Genomic DNA, 16,352 nt, shown 5'->3' with positions numbered 1-16,352 from the left:
CTAGAAAAATAGCGAGCAAACTAAAATATGATCGAGGCAAACTAGAAAAACAAAATGGCAAATTGAAATATGAGGGCAAACAAGAAAAATAGAGGGGAACTAGAATATGAGCGGGGCGAACTATCTGATTTCGTTGATGAATTTGGAACTTTGAACATCTTTTCTTTAAGAGTAATGATCTCCTACACTCGGCTGAAAATGAGAGAAAATTCATAAGCTGAAAATCGAAGATAGCGAAGAAAAATCCCTCAATTTCAAGAGAAAATGAAAATAAATCAAAGCTCATGTGAAGAAAATACCTGGAAAACGCCAACAGAGAGAGAGAAGAGGGTTTGGGGCTTCGGGGCTTTGAGGCACAGCGAGAGGGAGAACAAGAGTTGAGGGTTTGGGGCGAGAGAACGGTTTGGGATTGGAGGTCGAGCACGGATTATGAGAGACCTTTGGAGGAAGTTGGGATGCTAGGTGGGGCCCACTGTGATGTTTGTGAGGAATCCACATCGTCCATCCATTTTGAGAGATCATTTTAGGACATGAGACCAAACATGAGGTGGATCCAAAACTCAAAGTGGGCTACACAAGAGATGAGAAATCCACACCGTCCCTTTTTCTATATTTAGAATGGTTTATAACAGTTCCAAATTTAGAACAGCTTAAAACCATTCCTAAATCAAAGATAGAACCGTTCTAAATTCGCAATTTTGGTGTAGTGACAAAATTATCTGTATACCAAGAGTCATACTAGGAGGCCCTTATCTCTCTTTTAAGATTTTACAAACACCTATATGCAACTGTTGGAAAGAAACCTCATTTTTCATGACATGCTCTCTTTAGTCTTTTTCTTCCCTCGTCAATATAACAAATCCATGATACACAAACTCAATTACAACAAGCTACCCACCGACAAGTTCACAAAACCATGATCCCTATATCTTGGAATGCTAGCATGGAAAGCCCGTTGTAGAACATTAATCCAAGCTGCAAATATGGACTCTTTTAACTGAGCCCACTTGAGGATTTACCAATTTTTCCAAAAGGAATCATAAGGTCCATGCCCAACTATGCAAGTTTGATGGATCTAACTGTGACAGCACCCCAAACTCACATAGATTTTAAAGTTGCTACCCTCAAACCTTAGACACTTCTTTAGTTGAACGTTGACCATTACATAATTTTATACCACTAATCAGAACATTAAGATTATCCTATTGAAATTTTTTATACTACTCTTTCCGGAATGAGACTGAACAGACCAGTCCAAATCATAGATAGACGATGTGGATTCCTCACAAACATCACAGTGGACCCTACCTAGCATCTGAACTTCCTCCAAAGGTCTCTCATAATCCGTGCTTGACCTCAAATCCCAAACCGTTCTCTCGCCCCAAACCCTCAACTCTTGTTCTCCCTCTTGCTGTGCCTCAAAGCCCAGAAGCCCCAAACCCTCTTCTCTATCTCTCTGTTGGCGTTTTCCAGGTATTTTCTTTATATGAGCTTTGATTTGTTTTTATTTTCTATCAAAATTGAGGGATTTTTCTTCTCTATCTTCGATTTTTAGTTGATGAAACCCTCTTCTCTCTCTCTCTCTGGTGAATTTTCTCTCATTTTCAAGTTTGCTCCATTGATTTTCTAGTTTGCCCCGCTCATTTTCATGCCTGCCCCGCTCATTTTCATGATTGCCCCGCTCATTTTTCATGCTTGCCCCGCTCATTATCATGTTTCCCCCGCTGATTTTGTAGCTTCCCCTCTGATTTTCATGTTTCCCCCGTTTTTTTTTTTTTAAAGGAAGGCGATGCCCCTAAAACTTTTAATAAATGAATAAACGATGTACAAGGAACATTTTCGGGTGGGCTCCACAAAAAACATCGGGCCTCGCCTATCATATCTGCTATTAAGAGAAAGAGAAACGAGAAAAAACGTGCCAAGCTGCCCCTCAATGGGCATAAACACTACCAGGAAGACACCACCTCACTCACTAACAACAAGGAGGCAAATTCGACTCCTCCACTCTTCGACCTTCTTAAAATCCCATGGGCTGAAGCGACCACTCTCCCTACCTACAATATTCCACTTATACAAACCAACCAGCTGCCTATACCACTGACTCAAGCAGGCCACACCTTCCCATCCAGCCCTCCCAACTTCTGACCATAGACCATAGTCTGCTGCTATGATCTCACATCCAAGACCCTAAACCAACCTTAGCGACAACACCTCCAAGGGAAGGCCCACCACAACAACACATAGGCAGCATCCACTAGAAGAAGTAGAGAAGATAGACTGAAGCAAAGACTGAAACAGAGGACGAAGGAGGCAGCGGCTTCTCAACAACAAACTACGACAAGGACCTTGTCTGGCCAGTTGTCTCACCCAATTGGATCACAAGCTGTATTTTTCTAGCACCATATGAGAGAGGCATCCCATACCAAGATCAGGGAAGCCAATCAGGAGGATCACCTGCCACGGCCTCCCCAAACACTGAAAGCCCAAAAAATGGGAAAACAACCTGTACACTACACATGAGAGGATCTAACAGAGCCTAGCCATCAACGTTTAACTTCACCGTAGGCTCCCCATTGAAAAGGACTGAGAACCAGAATTTCATTAGCATGCTTCCATCTAGGAAATCCATCTGTCACTAAAACCAAATCGCCTCATCACCTTCTTGAGAAAAATCCAATCCACCCTATCATAGGCTTTCTCAAGGTCAAGCTTGAGAATGAGATTGCCGCCTCTAGCTTTCCAGTCATTGTTGCGCATTGCCTCAAGCGTCATAGCAACATTCTCTGTAATAGACCTGCCTTTCACAAAAGCCCCTTGCTCCATGGAAATAAGCCTAGGAAGGATCTTACTCAAGCAGGAAGCTAGGATCTTTGAGAAGATTTTGTAAATAACATTGCAAAGGTTAATCGGCCGGTAGTCTACAAACCCTTTAGCGGCCGGATTCTTTGGGAGAAGACTGATCAATGATGCCGTAAACGCTCTATGCATCTGACCTCCTTCCATGAAGAAACACACTGCCTTATGAATATCATCCCCAACCACTTTCTCATGTTTCCCTCGCAGATTTTCTAGTTCCCCCGCTGATTTTCATGTTTCCCCCGCTGATTTTCTAGTTTGCCTCGCTCATATTTCAGTTTGCCCCGCTGTTTTTCTAGTTTGCCCCGCTCATACTTCAGTTTGCCCCGCTATTTTTCTAGTTTGCCCCGCTCATATTTCAGTTTGCCCCGCTCATACTTCAGTTTGCCCTGCTGTTTTTCTAGTTTGCCCCGCTCATACTTCATATTTACCAGAAGTGCATGGGTGGATGTATAGCATACTTTATAATTTTGGTGGATGATAAAATGAACTTTATATTTTGTCCCACTGTATTTTCAGTTTGTCTCGTTATGCTCGTTGATCAAGTTCAATGCACATAGAATTTAATGCTTGACAATTGCTTTAGATCTTGAATTTTATGTTTGCCCGTTGAATTTCATGCTTGCGTCGCTCTTTTCATGTTTGCCCCGCTCATTTTCATGCTTGCCCCGCTCATTTTCATGCTTGCCCTGCTCATTTTCATGCTTGCCCCCCTCATTTTTTATGTTTGCCTCGCTGAATTTCATACTTGCCCCGCTCCCTTTCATGCTTGCCCCGCTCATTTTCATGTTTGCCCCGCTCATTTTCATGTTTGCCCCGCTCATTTTCAAAGAGCTTGAAACTGGTATGGATTCCTTCGTTGCAGCTTGAATGCCACAAATCGTTCATGTCATTAGCTGGCGTTTGAACTACACAAACCTAACTTGGAAATGCTAGTTATGTGCAAACCTTAGCATTTGGTTGAATATGTAGTTGTGGTCACTTTCCAAATTCACTCGGTGTTTGGAAGGACCTTGAGAAAGAAACCCAACTGAGAAGCTTTTTGTTACCTGAGTTTACACCTCAAATAATAACTCCCATTGTTCTAATTGTTTTAACCAATTGTAGAATCCATTAGAATAGCAATTTCTGGAAATTTAACTCAAGGGCCAAATGCAGGGCTGAGAATACATGAATAAAGCTTCCATGGAACTTCCATTCTATAAACATGTCTGAGGATACATTTCAGACTATGTCATATGAGCCCTTTTAACATGTATGGTGATCTATTTAGCCTTTTAAGCATGATAGGCTATCCTTAGGTAGCTGTTGCATTAGTTGTATACTCTGTACTGATATTTCTCTTTATGGTAGTGTAATAGTGCTTGAGGAACTCCTTATAGATCTTGGAAAATAACTATGTTTGTTGGCTAAATTAGCTTCTCCTACCCCAAAATCATATGTGGTACGTTAAGTAAATCATTCTAGCCTAGGAGATATGCTTGTTAAATAAATAGACAAAGAAATGAATTAAAAGATAGAAAAATATTTTTATATACTTACATATACATATTTACATAATTATGTATTAGAGAAAAATGTAAGGGAGAAAAAGTTCTCCCCTTAATTTTTTTTTTTATTTAAAAGCCCAAACTGCCGCGGCACTACCGCCGGTTCGGCGGTAGGTTCGGCGGCACTGCCGCAAAACCCGCGGCAGTGCCGTGGCACTCTGTTCTCTTCTTTTTTTTCGCTGTATCACTTCTGTGGGTCCAATCATGAGGTTTGTGTTATATCCAAACCGTCCATCTATTTGGTGAGCTCATATTAAGGCTTGAGATGAAAAATAAGATAGATCTAACTATCAAGTGGACCACACTCTAAAAGGTAGTGGGGAATTGAACGTCTACCATTGAAACTCTTTTAGGAGTTACAGAAGTTTTGGATCATTATGAAATTTGTTTTTCCTCTTCATCCAGGTCTTTGTGATCCTATGAATGAACTTAGACGGGGAGGATTTCTCACAAACATCACAGTGGGCCCCACCTGAGTTCCCATCGCCGGACTTCTCACAAACATCACAGAGGATTTCTCACAGACATCCAGGTCCGTCAGCGCTCGTCTCTGCACGCCAGCCAGAGGAAGGCAGGGGTATTTTCGTCCTCAAATTCGGTGTCCGTACGAGGAGGTCCAAGTGCGTATATTAAGTTTGTATTGTCTCGTAAAAACCACGGGATAAAAGGTGGGGTCCACAGTCGTAAATTTCTCCAAGTTCATTGCATGTGGGGTTTGTATGGTACGTGCCGGTTATCGTTCTGTACGGTATACACTAGTGTTGAATTCTAACAAGTGGGGCCCATTTTTCAGAAATACAAACCTTTCTACTTGTTTTTCTCACCGTAGATGGACAGTTTCAAACTTTAGATGTGTGCCCCACATGGATACAGTCAAGAAACAACGGTTTACATTCAACTGAAAGAAGTCCGAATATCGGTGTCTGAATGCTTCCCATCAGTGATCGTTTGCCAAATTCCCAATCGATGGTGAGACCCAACATGCCAATGGTCTGGATTACCGAACAATGGATGGTGGGACCCACATTCCCATAAGTGGACTCGTGTATACTGTCCCAAACTCGGGTCACGTATCATATTATTCCTCTCTCCCTCTGCCTTGTATGGTCTTATGCCGGCTTCCTTCAACTCAAACGGGCTAATTTTGTCTTTTTCTAAAATTCAATCCGGCGAAGCTTCAAAAATGACGAAAAAACCAATCCAATATGCAATGGTAAATCGCTCTTTCCTTTTTCTGTATTCGTCGCGAGTATTACTTTCAATCACAACCGTTGATTTCTCGATCAGATCGACGCTTTCACTGATACGGCGTTCAAGGGTAACCCGGCCGCAGTGTGTCTGTTGGAAGAAAAGGAGAGATTTGATGATGATGAGTGGCTGCAATCTGTCGCAAGAGAATTCAACGCCCCTGCGACCGCGTTCTTGACTCGGGTCGGTGCAGCTGAGTCGGAGGATCGTGACTCGCTGAGTGGAGGCCCGAGTTCGAGATTCCAACTCAGATGGTTCACTCCTGTTGCAGAGGTTCGTTTATTTAGTTACGCAGAAAGTATGGTAATTACCATAGGTTTGAGCCGTGTGGGGCCCACCAGTGATGTATATGTGGAATCCAAACCGTGCATCTTGTGTCTCTCCTCATTTTAATTGTAGATCCCAGGAATCGTCTCGATCCAAAACTAAGGTGGGACACACCGCAGCGAGAAATGTACAATCAAGCCTAAAACAAAAAATTTACGGTGGACCACCGGCTGGACCACAATTTATGGTCGACCCAGCAGATAACTTCCAACCTTTCACTTGCATGCAACATCCAATCCGTCCAATAGATTTGGCCCCACCATGAGGATTGGCTTAAAAAAAAAAATCAACCACATCCACTCATTGAGTGGACCACACTCATAATCAGACATTGTTTTCTATGGTAGATGGGGATCATTTGGGTTGGATGTCGCATTGACTTAAAAGGTTGGACATTATCTACTGGGTAAACCATAACTTAAGACTTGAGATATTATCTTATGTGTGTGTGTGCAGCGTGCGTGCGTGCGATCGTTACCGTCCAATGCTATTGATTATGAGAAATGATACAGTGCTATGAGAGAACCTCATTACATTTAGGGGGCGTTTGGATCCTAAGTTACTTAAGATAAACTACTTATCCCTTAAGTAGTTTATCTTGGTTTCTACTTATTAAACTAAAGTGATTAAATGATTTTAAATAGAAAAGTTACTTATAATTCATCATAAACCAAACTTACTTATCTTAAATAAGTTATTTATCTACTGCTGTAAGTTGAGAAAGTAACTTATTTGGTGGTTTCTAAACAAGCCCTTGGTGTGATAGTTGGACCATCCAATCGATGGATGAGAATTGTCCATTATGTGAAGTATACATTTCCATAAGCTAAGCTGTGAAAAACACACCAATAAAACAATCCCTAGTAGCCAATCAGTAGCATATAAAATAGATGGGGGCCATTGATATAATGTATGTCCAACTTACTGATAGATTGGATAATCTGATTTGTGTGATTCTTTCTTGTTATACCATGGATTGTGTTGTGCAACTAATGGACGGTTTGGATCAATCAATTGGACCATCCAAGTGTCCTGGTGCAACTCGGAGCACTGTAACTTAGTGTTTTAAGAGCCCTTGATCATTTATCATCAATTCTTGTTGTCCAAGGTATTATTATCATGCACTAAATGCATGCATGGTACAGATATGTAGTAGATCTTGACCATTCTTCTTTTGGGCCCTACCGTTGATGGGGCCTAGACCCCAAATTACACTGTTTAGATGATCTTAGCTATTGGTTGATGGACTTGATGATTTTAAATGATCAATTAGAAGAAAGTTCAACCAACAGTTTACATTTGGTGGGTAAATTCCCACTGAACAGCAGGTCTTTTTTTCTTTTTCTTTTTGGCACATGAACCATCTGTAGTAGGTCCCAACAGATGAATGGTCCACATCCAGCATTGACTGTTGTGGTAGTGTGGATTTGGAACCCCCTGGATTTGAAATCCTCCTGTTGTGTTTCGCACCCTGGATTCAGAATTCGCTATAATCCAAAAGTAGCTATGCATAGTAGATTTGCAGGAGTTTGAATTTAAGTACTAAATCAACTTCTTTTTTTTTTTGTTTTGTTTTGAAAGTAGTATATGTATGTAATGTTTGACATGATGGTTGTAATAAGCCCGTTGAAATATATACTTTGCCCGAAAATGATGAAATTCCTAGTCTCAGATGGGTCACAAGCACAAGATCACTTCCGAGTCACTAACCAACGGATTTTAACCATTGATTTACATGGACAATGTTTGGACGGCGCAAACCATTGAATTAAAGTAATTATAATGTTGCAATTGATAATATGATTGTTTTGGGATATCATCGGAGGGCCAATGTGCCCAATAGATTAATAGCCTAGCGACACACATGTTACACATGCAATTCTTGGAAGGATTTTAGATGTAATCCAAGCTTTCACCTTGGATTTCAAACCCCCTCTTTGAAGGGATTTGAAACCCCCTTAATTTGAAACCCCCAGTTACTTTATGGTGCCAAACATATCAGGGGATTTGAACTCAAATCCCCTCAAACCCCCCAAATCCATGGTGCCAAACGACCCCTAAAGGCTACATGTCGTTGCCTTTAGTTAGTTAAATGCTATGAATTTTCTCTCGTCTATTTGATATACTGTTTTTCAAATCACTTCGCATCCTTTGAATTCGCAGATCAAACCTTGCGGTCATGGAACCTTAGCAGCTTCGCATTTTCTTTTTACTTCTGGTTTGGCTGGAACAGATCAAATCGAGTACCTCACAAAAGCTGGGCTTCTCACTGCCAAAAGGGTCAATGGATTTCGGCTATTAGACAGCATCTCAAGGCCTTCAAACCATGAAGTGGACAAAAGCTTTTCTATTGAATTGAATTTTCCTACCATAGCAGTGATTGAATGCAACTCTATGGAGATTCCGTCGATTCCGAGAACACTGAACGGTGCTTTGGTGATCGATATGATGAAAACTACTCACGGCTATGCAATTGTACCTACTCTTTCCTAGATAGATAAATAATTATCTTACAGATTAGAAATATAACTTTACAATGATAAGGAATTCAATTAAACAGCTTAATTTCTTGTTTTTGTTTATGAAGAATCAGAGCATTCTGTTGATGTGGGGCCCATCTTTCAGCAGTTGAGATATTTTATGTGGCGAAACCAACCATGGATGAGGAATGGACCAAAAATCTACTCCATGGGACAAACCCAGCCATCATAAGAGTCCACATATGGAGCAGTACAGCTATATTCTTCTTAACCATTCATTTGCTAGGCAGTTATCAGATGGTTGGTGATTGACCAGTGGGGTAGTTTTGTGCATAGCTTACCAGATGAATAGTATGGATAAGTGATAGGTGGGCCCCACCTATATGGAGTGCTGGCCTGAATGAAAACATTTTGATGGTGCACACAAGTTCAGTTGGAATAGTTTGAGGTCAGTTGTGGAGAATGGATATACTGTGTCATTTGTATTCTGAAAATGAAAGTTATTTTATTTTGATAGGTGGTGCTCTCATCAGGAAAGGCTGTTGCAGATGTACAACCACAGTTTGATGAGCTACGAAATTGTGACGGAAATGGGGTTATCATGACAGGGCTTGCAGAAGGTGGAACGGGATTTGATTTTATCACTCGCTTCTTTTGTCCAAAGTTGGGTATTAATGAGGTAATACTACATTGGCATGTAGGATAGAGCTGAAGAACCTTATATATAGAGCTTGTATTTGAGGTTTGCAATCATGCATGAAGAATCCCTCCATGAATTCCAATGTCACTACTACATCTAGAGAGAAATTTTAATCCCACTTAGTGTGAGAAAATAGTCTATGTTAAGAGACTACACACATGCATCCATCCACTATCTTCTTCTTCTTTTTAACACACTCACCCACGCAGTAGTGGGATTTCACCACCTATGGGTACTCGAACCCCATACCTCGTGTTGAAACTCCTGGGAATCCACCACCGAGGCAAGGATAAGGACCCAACATCCATCCACCATCTTAACAGTATAATGGATTAGAGTAGATTCTATTAAGATAATACGTAGTCTTCTTGTATATATGTCAAGGTGTATGGGGATTGAAGGAAGCAAATAGTTTTCCCTTGATGTAAAAACCATAAAAAGAAGGAAATTAATTTCTTTTCCTTAGCAAGGGAGGGGAATGTTTTTTTTTTCTTAAACCAATATTGGTAGCAAAATAGGTTTTCCTTTGATATGACGTTTTAAATTTATAAGATTGGAGGGAAAAAATATTTCACTTGGAAAATTGAAACCCAAACATAGGAAAATGCAGAGGAAAAACATTTTCCAAGAGTTCTTTTGTAGCGAACAAACGCGTGCAAAGCATTCATTCGTCTAGTGCTACTGTCAATTTACCATTTACTTATAGTTATATCACACTTTTACTTTCCCATTCCTACCCCCTGGTTTACTCCCAGTAATCCAAACACGCCAGGCTATTATCAAATAGATACATCTATTTTGAATATAGTCCTTGAGTTGATAATTCCTACATGCACTTTATATTTTCAGATATGTTTAGAAGTAGAACAGATATTTATACTTGGATTTGCGAGTTGCGTCGCTCAAGTGAACCAATCCACACGGACGTGTGGGGTTAGTATCCATGTACCCTCACCATTAATAACTCATATTGCGACACCATCCCAAAAAACAACAAAAAATTATATACGAAGGAAATGTGAACCTATTTAAGTTAGACAATGCCCTTTTTATATAGTTATGCTAATTTCTAATCCATTGTCTTGCTGATATTTTCATTGTATTGAATTTGCTACACCTATATGTGAAAAAAAAAAATGAAGAGGAAGATTTAAAAAAAAAAAAAATTCTAAGAACAAAATTACCTCGAATGCATATCCACGATCGTCTTCTTAGCTATACGAAAACATGAATGGAGATGAGGAAAATCCAATAAAGATGTAGATTTTTAACCACAAGAGAAGAGAAAAATATACACACTATGGGATTTTTAAATTTTGTGGACTAAGGTTTCTAGGAAGGAAGGAATTTCCCTAGAGCCAAGGCTTGAGAGGAGAGAGGGAAGTGTCTCAGACCAAAGCCTATCACCTATGTTTATAGACTTTCGTTTTAAAGAAATCTCAATTAGAGACTAACCCTAATATCTTTGTGAAATTAATCGATTAAAAACCTGTTGAAAATATCAATATATAAATATATAAATAGTTTTTCAAAAAAAGTTCACAGCAAAATCCAACCATCCATTTGATCCAGCGAATTAGGTAAGTCTCATGTGCATCACCACCACCGTATGATCACCTACAATCTTCTTCTAACTCATCTTGACGACCTGATCTTGATGGTTGTTTTCCTAATGTGCTTTTGACCCAGCTGAATCCATGCACATAGCCTTGATAGTGCACACCAAAGTAATGACACTTCATCACATCCTTATCATGTAGCGTTGAATAATAAGGATACAAGAGCCACCCAGAGAACTAGCATACTCACACAACGACTAGACTGGAATCGATCTGTCGCTTGTAGGTAATTGGTCTCGTAACACATGTGGCTCAATTCACACATCGTGAATGATCAGTGTTCATCGTCTAGGCGATCATCACATGGGATCTATCTGATCAAACAATGATCTATCCTAGCTGCAATACATAGGCTTACACGATCTTGTTGGGTAAGGAGCAAATCGTGCTGATCTATGTGAGATTTCATCCTGATCATCTCGTAAATCACGGCAGAGGTACGTCTAATATGTAGATGCACATTAACATTCATCACTTCCGTTATGCTTACTTGCACAATGGTCTATGTAGTGCAAGAAGTGGACCAAGCTTTTGATCAACGAGTATTGGCCACAGATAATTGTGATAGCCAATCTGAATATCTTTTTATATGCGTTATCACGAAACGATCACATCCATATATATATATAAACTCAAACATTAGAAAATCTCAGTATAATCCAATGAATAAATATGTACACATGTAAATGATGGTCTGATGGGCCGTACAAAGTCTAATACAATAATGATTAAGGCATACAACAAAACAATCTCAATTCTCAACTAATGTTTCTTGTGCATGACTCTAAATGAAAAAGAGTATCCATGGAGACTGAAAACTACACTCACTTTGGGTGGCCTTTGCTAAAAGTGTCCAAAACTACTTGCAAATACTTAACATTACTGACTTCTACTAACTTTTACACTCCCCCTCAAACTGAAGATTGAAAATCTTCCATTATCGGACCCATCGAGCTGATGAACAAAGATCTTCAGTTCCCCTGCAAAAGACTGAAATCGCGATTGTCTTCTCGGCAAGTTGTGTTGACTTGGCATGCCTTAAAAGCTTCAATCTCTTTGGCCTTGAAAACCCAATACCCAACCATCAATCTTCAGTACGGTTTTGATCTAAGATAAGCGTCATCTGTCATTTTGAAGAAGATGATGAAGAAGAAGAATCCAAGGGATTTGTGGGACTCATCTAATGCCCCCATTTCATATTTTCTCTCCTCAAGTGATCCTTCTCCTAAAGATATCTGGTTTACTGATTGTTAGATACATTAACTTGGAAGACCCTTTTATATGCAGTAGCTTCAACATTTTCTCTATTCATATCACATGGTAAATCATGATTTGGGTTGATGAAAAAACACCACTTTTGGGTGACAGTAGTTGATAATACTTCAAATGCATATTTTCTTTGTGGAAGAAAAACACCACTCTCCAAGCTTGATACTTGAACGCCATGGATGTATGTTAATTCCCTGAGGTCTTTGATATAAAATCTGTCTTCCAGATGTATTTAAGGGATTGAATTACTTTATCATCTCTATTTATGGAAATACCAAACATACAAAATTAAGAGAATCATACTGGAACTTTTTTTTTTTTTTTTGGTGAAGAGAGACCAATACTTGAATTTTTTATTTCTATATCTTTGGAAATCCCTTCAAAGTGGTTGTATCAATTTACAATATAAACTTGTTTTCTTTGTGAAGAGAGATCAATACTTGAATTTTTTGGTTCTATATCTTTGGAAAACCCTTCAAAGTGGTTTTATCATTTTACAATATGTGTTTCTAACTTTCTATTGGGTTTGTTACGCCATAACATTTGCTATTCTGAACCAAAATGATCTATTAGTTGATGATGTAGAGTGGGTTGCAGATACTTTCATGGCAAAGATGGACCAGATAAGGCCCAATTGGAGGCGGAAACAATTTGGACCGTTAAAACCTTAAATTAGTCGTATCTTGCAAACCGGGACGATTTTTTTGACATATTAGATATGATTTTGGGGTAGGAGAACCTACTTAAGCCAACCAACCCGCTATGCTGGGTTGCACATGCTGGATTTGCGAGATTCCATCAGATCGACGGTCAAAAGTCGCATTTAGTTTCATTTTTACTATAAATAGTAAGTTTTAGTTCGAGTGTAACTTTTGACCCTTTGAGTTGTAGAAGTCGTGCCCAACATGAAAATGGCTTAGAAAAATTAGGAGAATAACATGGTTAGGCCTAATTGGACACTTACTATGTTTGGCCGAAAACCATGAATCTAGTAAGAATAGAGGTTGTCTATAAATAGTAAGTCATGTTTTTAGGGTGTTTGAGTTGGAGTCTAAGTCTAAATCTCCGTCCTAGGTTTGAGATCCTTATTTTAAAAAAAGTTGTAATTTCATTTTTTTTTATCATCAATCAAATTATTTCGAATTTATTAGGAATTATTCTTTCTTTTATCCCTCGTGGATTCAAGGAAGCTCTGTAAGCAGTCCAGAGAGCTCCGTGGATTCAGAGTAGTTATCTCTTGAGGAAGAGGGTGATCGACCTCATCATGTCCCTCCCTGCGCCATTGATTACACCATAAAAACCAACTACTCTCAACCAAAATGAAATCAACAATATAATCCATGCTAACCTTATTAGTAAAGTAGTTTGAATCATTCGATCTTATTAGAAACAATGTAATATAAACACAGGGTTTACTATATAACTACATGCGTTTGGAGCCCTAACCATCCACAAATAGCTAACGATGTGCAAAGTAAACTGATGGTTGAAGTACAAATTCTCTGTCCATATATCTTGTATGCTGTCGTCCGCCTGAGGTGTGAATTGGCCTAATTTGTTAAGAAAAAGATATAAACAATGTAGCCCACAAAACAGAAAGCTCATATCTCACACACATTTTCTATATTTTCATGCGTGGGTGCACGTGGGTGGGAAGGTTTCATAAATACATCTTGGTTAGTTTTCTCTCTTATACACATTTTGGTTGCCTTTTAATCATATTTCAGGATCATGTTTGTGGGATGGCAAATTGTGCCTTGGCACCCTACTGGAGTAAAAAGCTGGGAAAGCGCAATCTAGTCGCCTACATGGTACTCTCTCTCTCTCTCTCTCTCTCTCTCTCTCTCTCTCTCTCTCTCTCTCTCTCTCTCTCTCCATGAGGTCAAGCTCATGGGAGCCTCCCATGAGGTTGAGCTCTGTCGGCCCCACCGTGACATGTGATGGACATCCACACGGTGCATTTGGTAGGTCCCCTCGTGCAAAAAATCAGCTGTATACAGAACTTAGGTGGGCCAAACCATATGAAATCATGAAAAATCATGCCAAAAACATCTAAAAGCACTTGGAGGGTACCACCTCAGTTTTGGAATGGCCTAAAATTAGTGTGACCCCTCATCCAAGTGGGACGCGCACGGTGGATGGATTGGATGTCTAAGCCACATCTCATTGGGCCCTATATGTAATCAGGAAGGTTTCAATGGGCGGGCATCTACTCTCAACCATTCTATGTGGTATGGCCCACGTAAATCATGGATTGGCCTGATTTTTAGGCCCATGAGGGTGAATTTGATTAATGGGATGGATGCTTGTCACACATCATGGTGGCGCCCATAGAGCTCGACCTCGTGGGAAGCTTCCTACAAAGTTGACTCTCTCTCTCTCTCTCTCTCTCTCTCTCTCTCTCTCCTAACTATGTCAATGGAACCAGGCATCTCCAAGGGGTGGAAGATTGGACCTCCATGTGGAGGAGAACAAGGAGAGGGTGTTGATTCGAGGCAAAGCCATTACTATTGCATTGGGTTCTCTTTTGGTATAGTTTTGAAGGGTGTTTACCATGTGCCACTGGTCGGCTCGTCAGGTCGGCAGGGAAAGGAACGTAGTTGCCAACAGGATGGGAAGGGAGTGGCCACCCTCTCACCATTTTTGGCGAGCTGACCCATCGTTATTTTCATTGTGTGAACTTATTAAGTTGTACAATAGCAAGGATGACTACAGTGGGCCATGTGAGGCACTCTCTTTTGAACTCCTGTTCTTTTGTCATCTTTGTTTGGTTTTCTAAAAGACAGTTGTTTGAACAATCATGTATGGATATCGAATTCAAGAAAAAAGAAAAAGTAATAATTATTCAGTGATTATTTTCACACATATGATAAATACATAGATTCCATTGCAAGGAGTCTTGTTTGAATAGAAAGTTGAAATTTCTTATTTATTAGACAACAATCATTTTGCATTTTATGTTAGAGAACTTTGACTATGGAAAAAGCTAATAATTGCTTTGTAGAAACTACTATTTTCTTTGTTACCGAAACAAACATAGAAGTCCTCATCAATGGAAAACCTTTTCCATTTCCCCGAGTTTCCATAGTTTCCTTGCATCCAAACAAGGATGGTAGGAAAAGAAAAGAAAAGAATAGAATATTGTAATGATTATTCAATAATGATTTTTCAAGATTTTCCATGAGCATGAATTTCATTTTGGGGTCTCGTGCAGATAATAAAAAGAAATTCAAGTAAAGCTCTCACAAAAATCACTTTATATTTATTTGTAAAAATTTAACTATAGTGTTTGGATAATAATTGCATTATAAAATCCAATATCTTGTTTGCTATCCAGACATGGTAAAACAACATGAAAAGGCATTTTCTTTTCTTTTCTCTTCCAATAATACAAATGGGCGCCGAAAGTAAAATGAAGGGGTTCAGGTTCATGACAATGTGTTTAAGAGAAATAATAGTCTTAATGAAAAGGGCATAGTCCCATGATCTACCACTACCATGTAGGTCTCATGGCCCCTTCGCTGGATGAGATATTACTAAAATATCTCCCGGACCCGAAGTTCCTCATCCTTAGATCAGTGTCCTACCAAGGCCTGAACTCTATCCAAGCCTGGGATGGGCATAGCAGGCTCAATCCTGGCCCAACAAACTGATTGAGCTTGTGCCCGACCTGGCCCGGCATGAAAATTGATAAAATCCTTATTTCCCACTAGATTGTTCCTAATCTACGTACATCAAGTGGGCCATGAGTGCACAAAAATGGATATTTTAGAGGAATGAAACCAACAGTCTGCATTCAAGATTGTAAAAAATAGAATGGGCCATGGACGCAAGGCCCAACCCCAGACTATGGGCCAAGCTGGTAGGTCCAAGCCGCGGCCAAGCGGATTAGCTGCCCTTACCATGGGGCCCACCTTGATGTATGTATTATATATCCATGCTGTCCATTTGTCTCACCAGATCGTCTTTGAGCATGATCCCAAAAATAAAGAAGAACCAAATCTCAAGTGGACCAAACTATAGGGAATAGTGGTAATTGAACGCCTTGACATTAAAAACTTCCCAGGGCCCATTATAATGTTTCTATAATGTTTATTTGCCATCCAAACCGTTGATAAGGTTACAAAAACCTGCATGAAAAGGAAAAAACCAAATATCAGCTTGATCCAAAACTTCAGTGGCCCATTAATGGTAAATCACCCCTCTTTCCTACGGTGTGGTCCAACTGAGGATTGGATCTGCTTCATTTTTGGGCTCATGCCCTAAAATGATCTGTAAAAATGGATGGACAGCGTGGATATAG

At 39.8% G+C, this 16,352-nt stretch overlaps 1 protein-coding gene across 1 annotated transcript; it reads left to right on the top strand.

The window, feature by feature from the left end:
- The first annotated feature begins 5,496 nt into the window (after positions 1–5,496).
- On the top strand, positions 5,497–14,910 carry LOC131226100 (uncharacterized). Its single transcript, XM_058221790.1, has 6 exons — positions 5,497–5,619; positions 5,694–5,927; positions 8,145–8,456; positions 8,979–9,140; positions 13,777–13,860; positions 14,478–14,910. The coding sequence occupies exons 1-6, from the start codon at positions 5,518–5,520 to the stop codon at positions 14,583–14,585; spliced, it is 1,002 nt and encodes a 333-aa protein (XP_058077773.1). The 5' UTR covers positions 5,497–5,517; the 3' UTR covers positions 14,586–14,910.
- Positions 14,911–16,352: the final 1,442 nt, after the last annotated feature.

Source organism: Magnolia sinica, chromosome 14 (assembly GCF_029962835.1).
Source record: "Magnolia sinica isolate HGM2019 chromosome 14, MsV1, whole genome shotgun sequence".
NCBI classification, from domain to species: Eukaryota; Viridiplantae; Streptophyta; class Magnoliopsida; order Magnoliales; family Magnoliaceae; genus Magnolia; species Magnolia sinica.
This window is presented reverse-complemented; position numbering and strand designations above follow the sequence as displayed.

What these genes read in the sequence shown, in the direction of transcription:
- LOC131226100 (XM_058221790.1), top strand. Translation starts at nt 5,518, where the DNA reads ATGCCGGCTTCCTTCAACTCAAACGGGCTAATTTTGTCTTTTTCTAAA. An exon ending in CTACTCACGGCTATGCAATT is followed by an intron (nt 8,457 to 8,978) that starts GTACCTACTCTT and finishes TTATTTTGATAG; the next exon opens with GTGGTGCTCTCATCAGGAAA. An exon ending in GCAATCTAGTCGCCTACATG is followed by an intron (nt 13,861 to 14,477) that starts GTACTCTCTCTC and finishes CAATGGAACCAG; the next exon opens with GCATCTCCAAGGGGTGGAAG.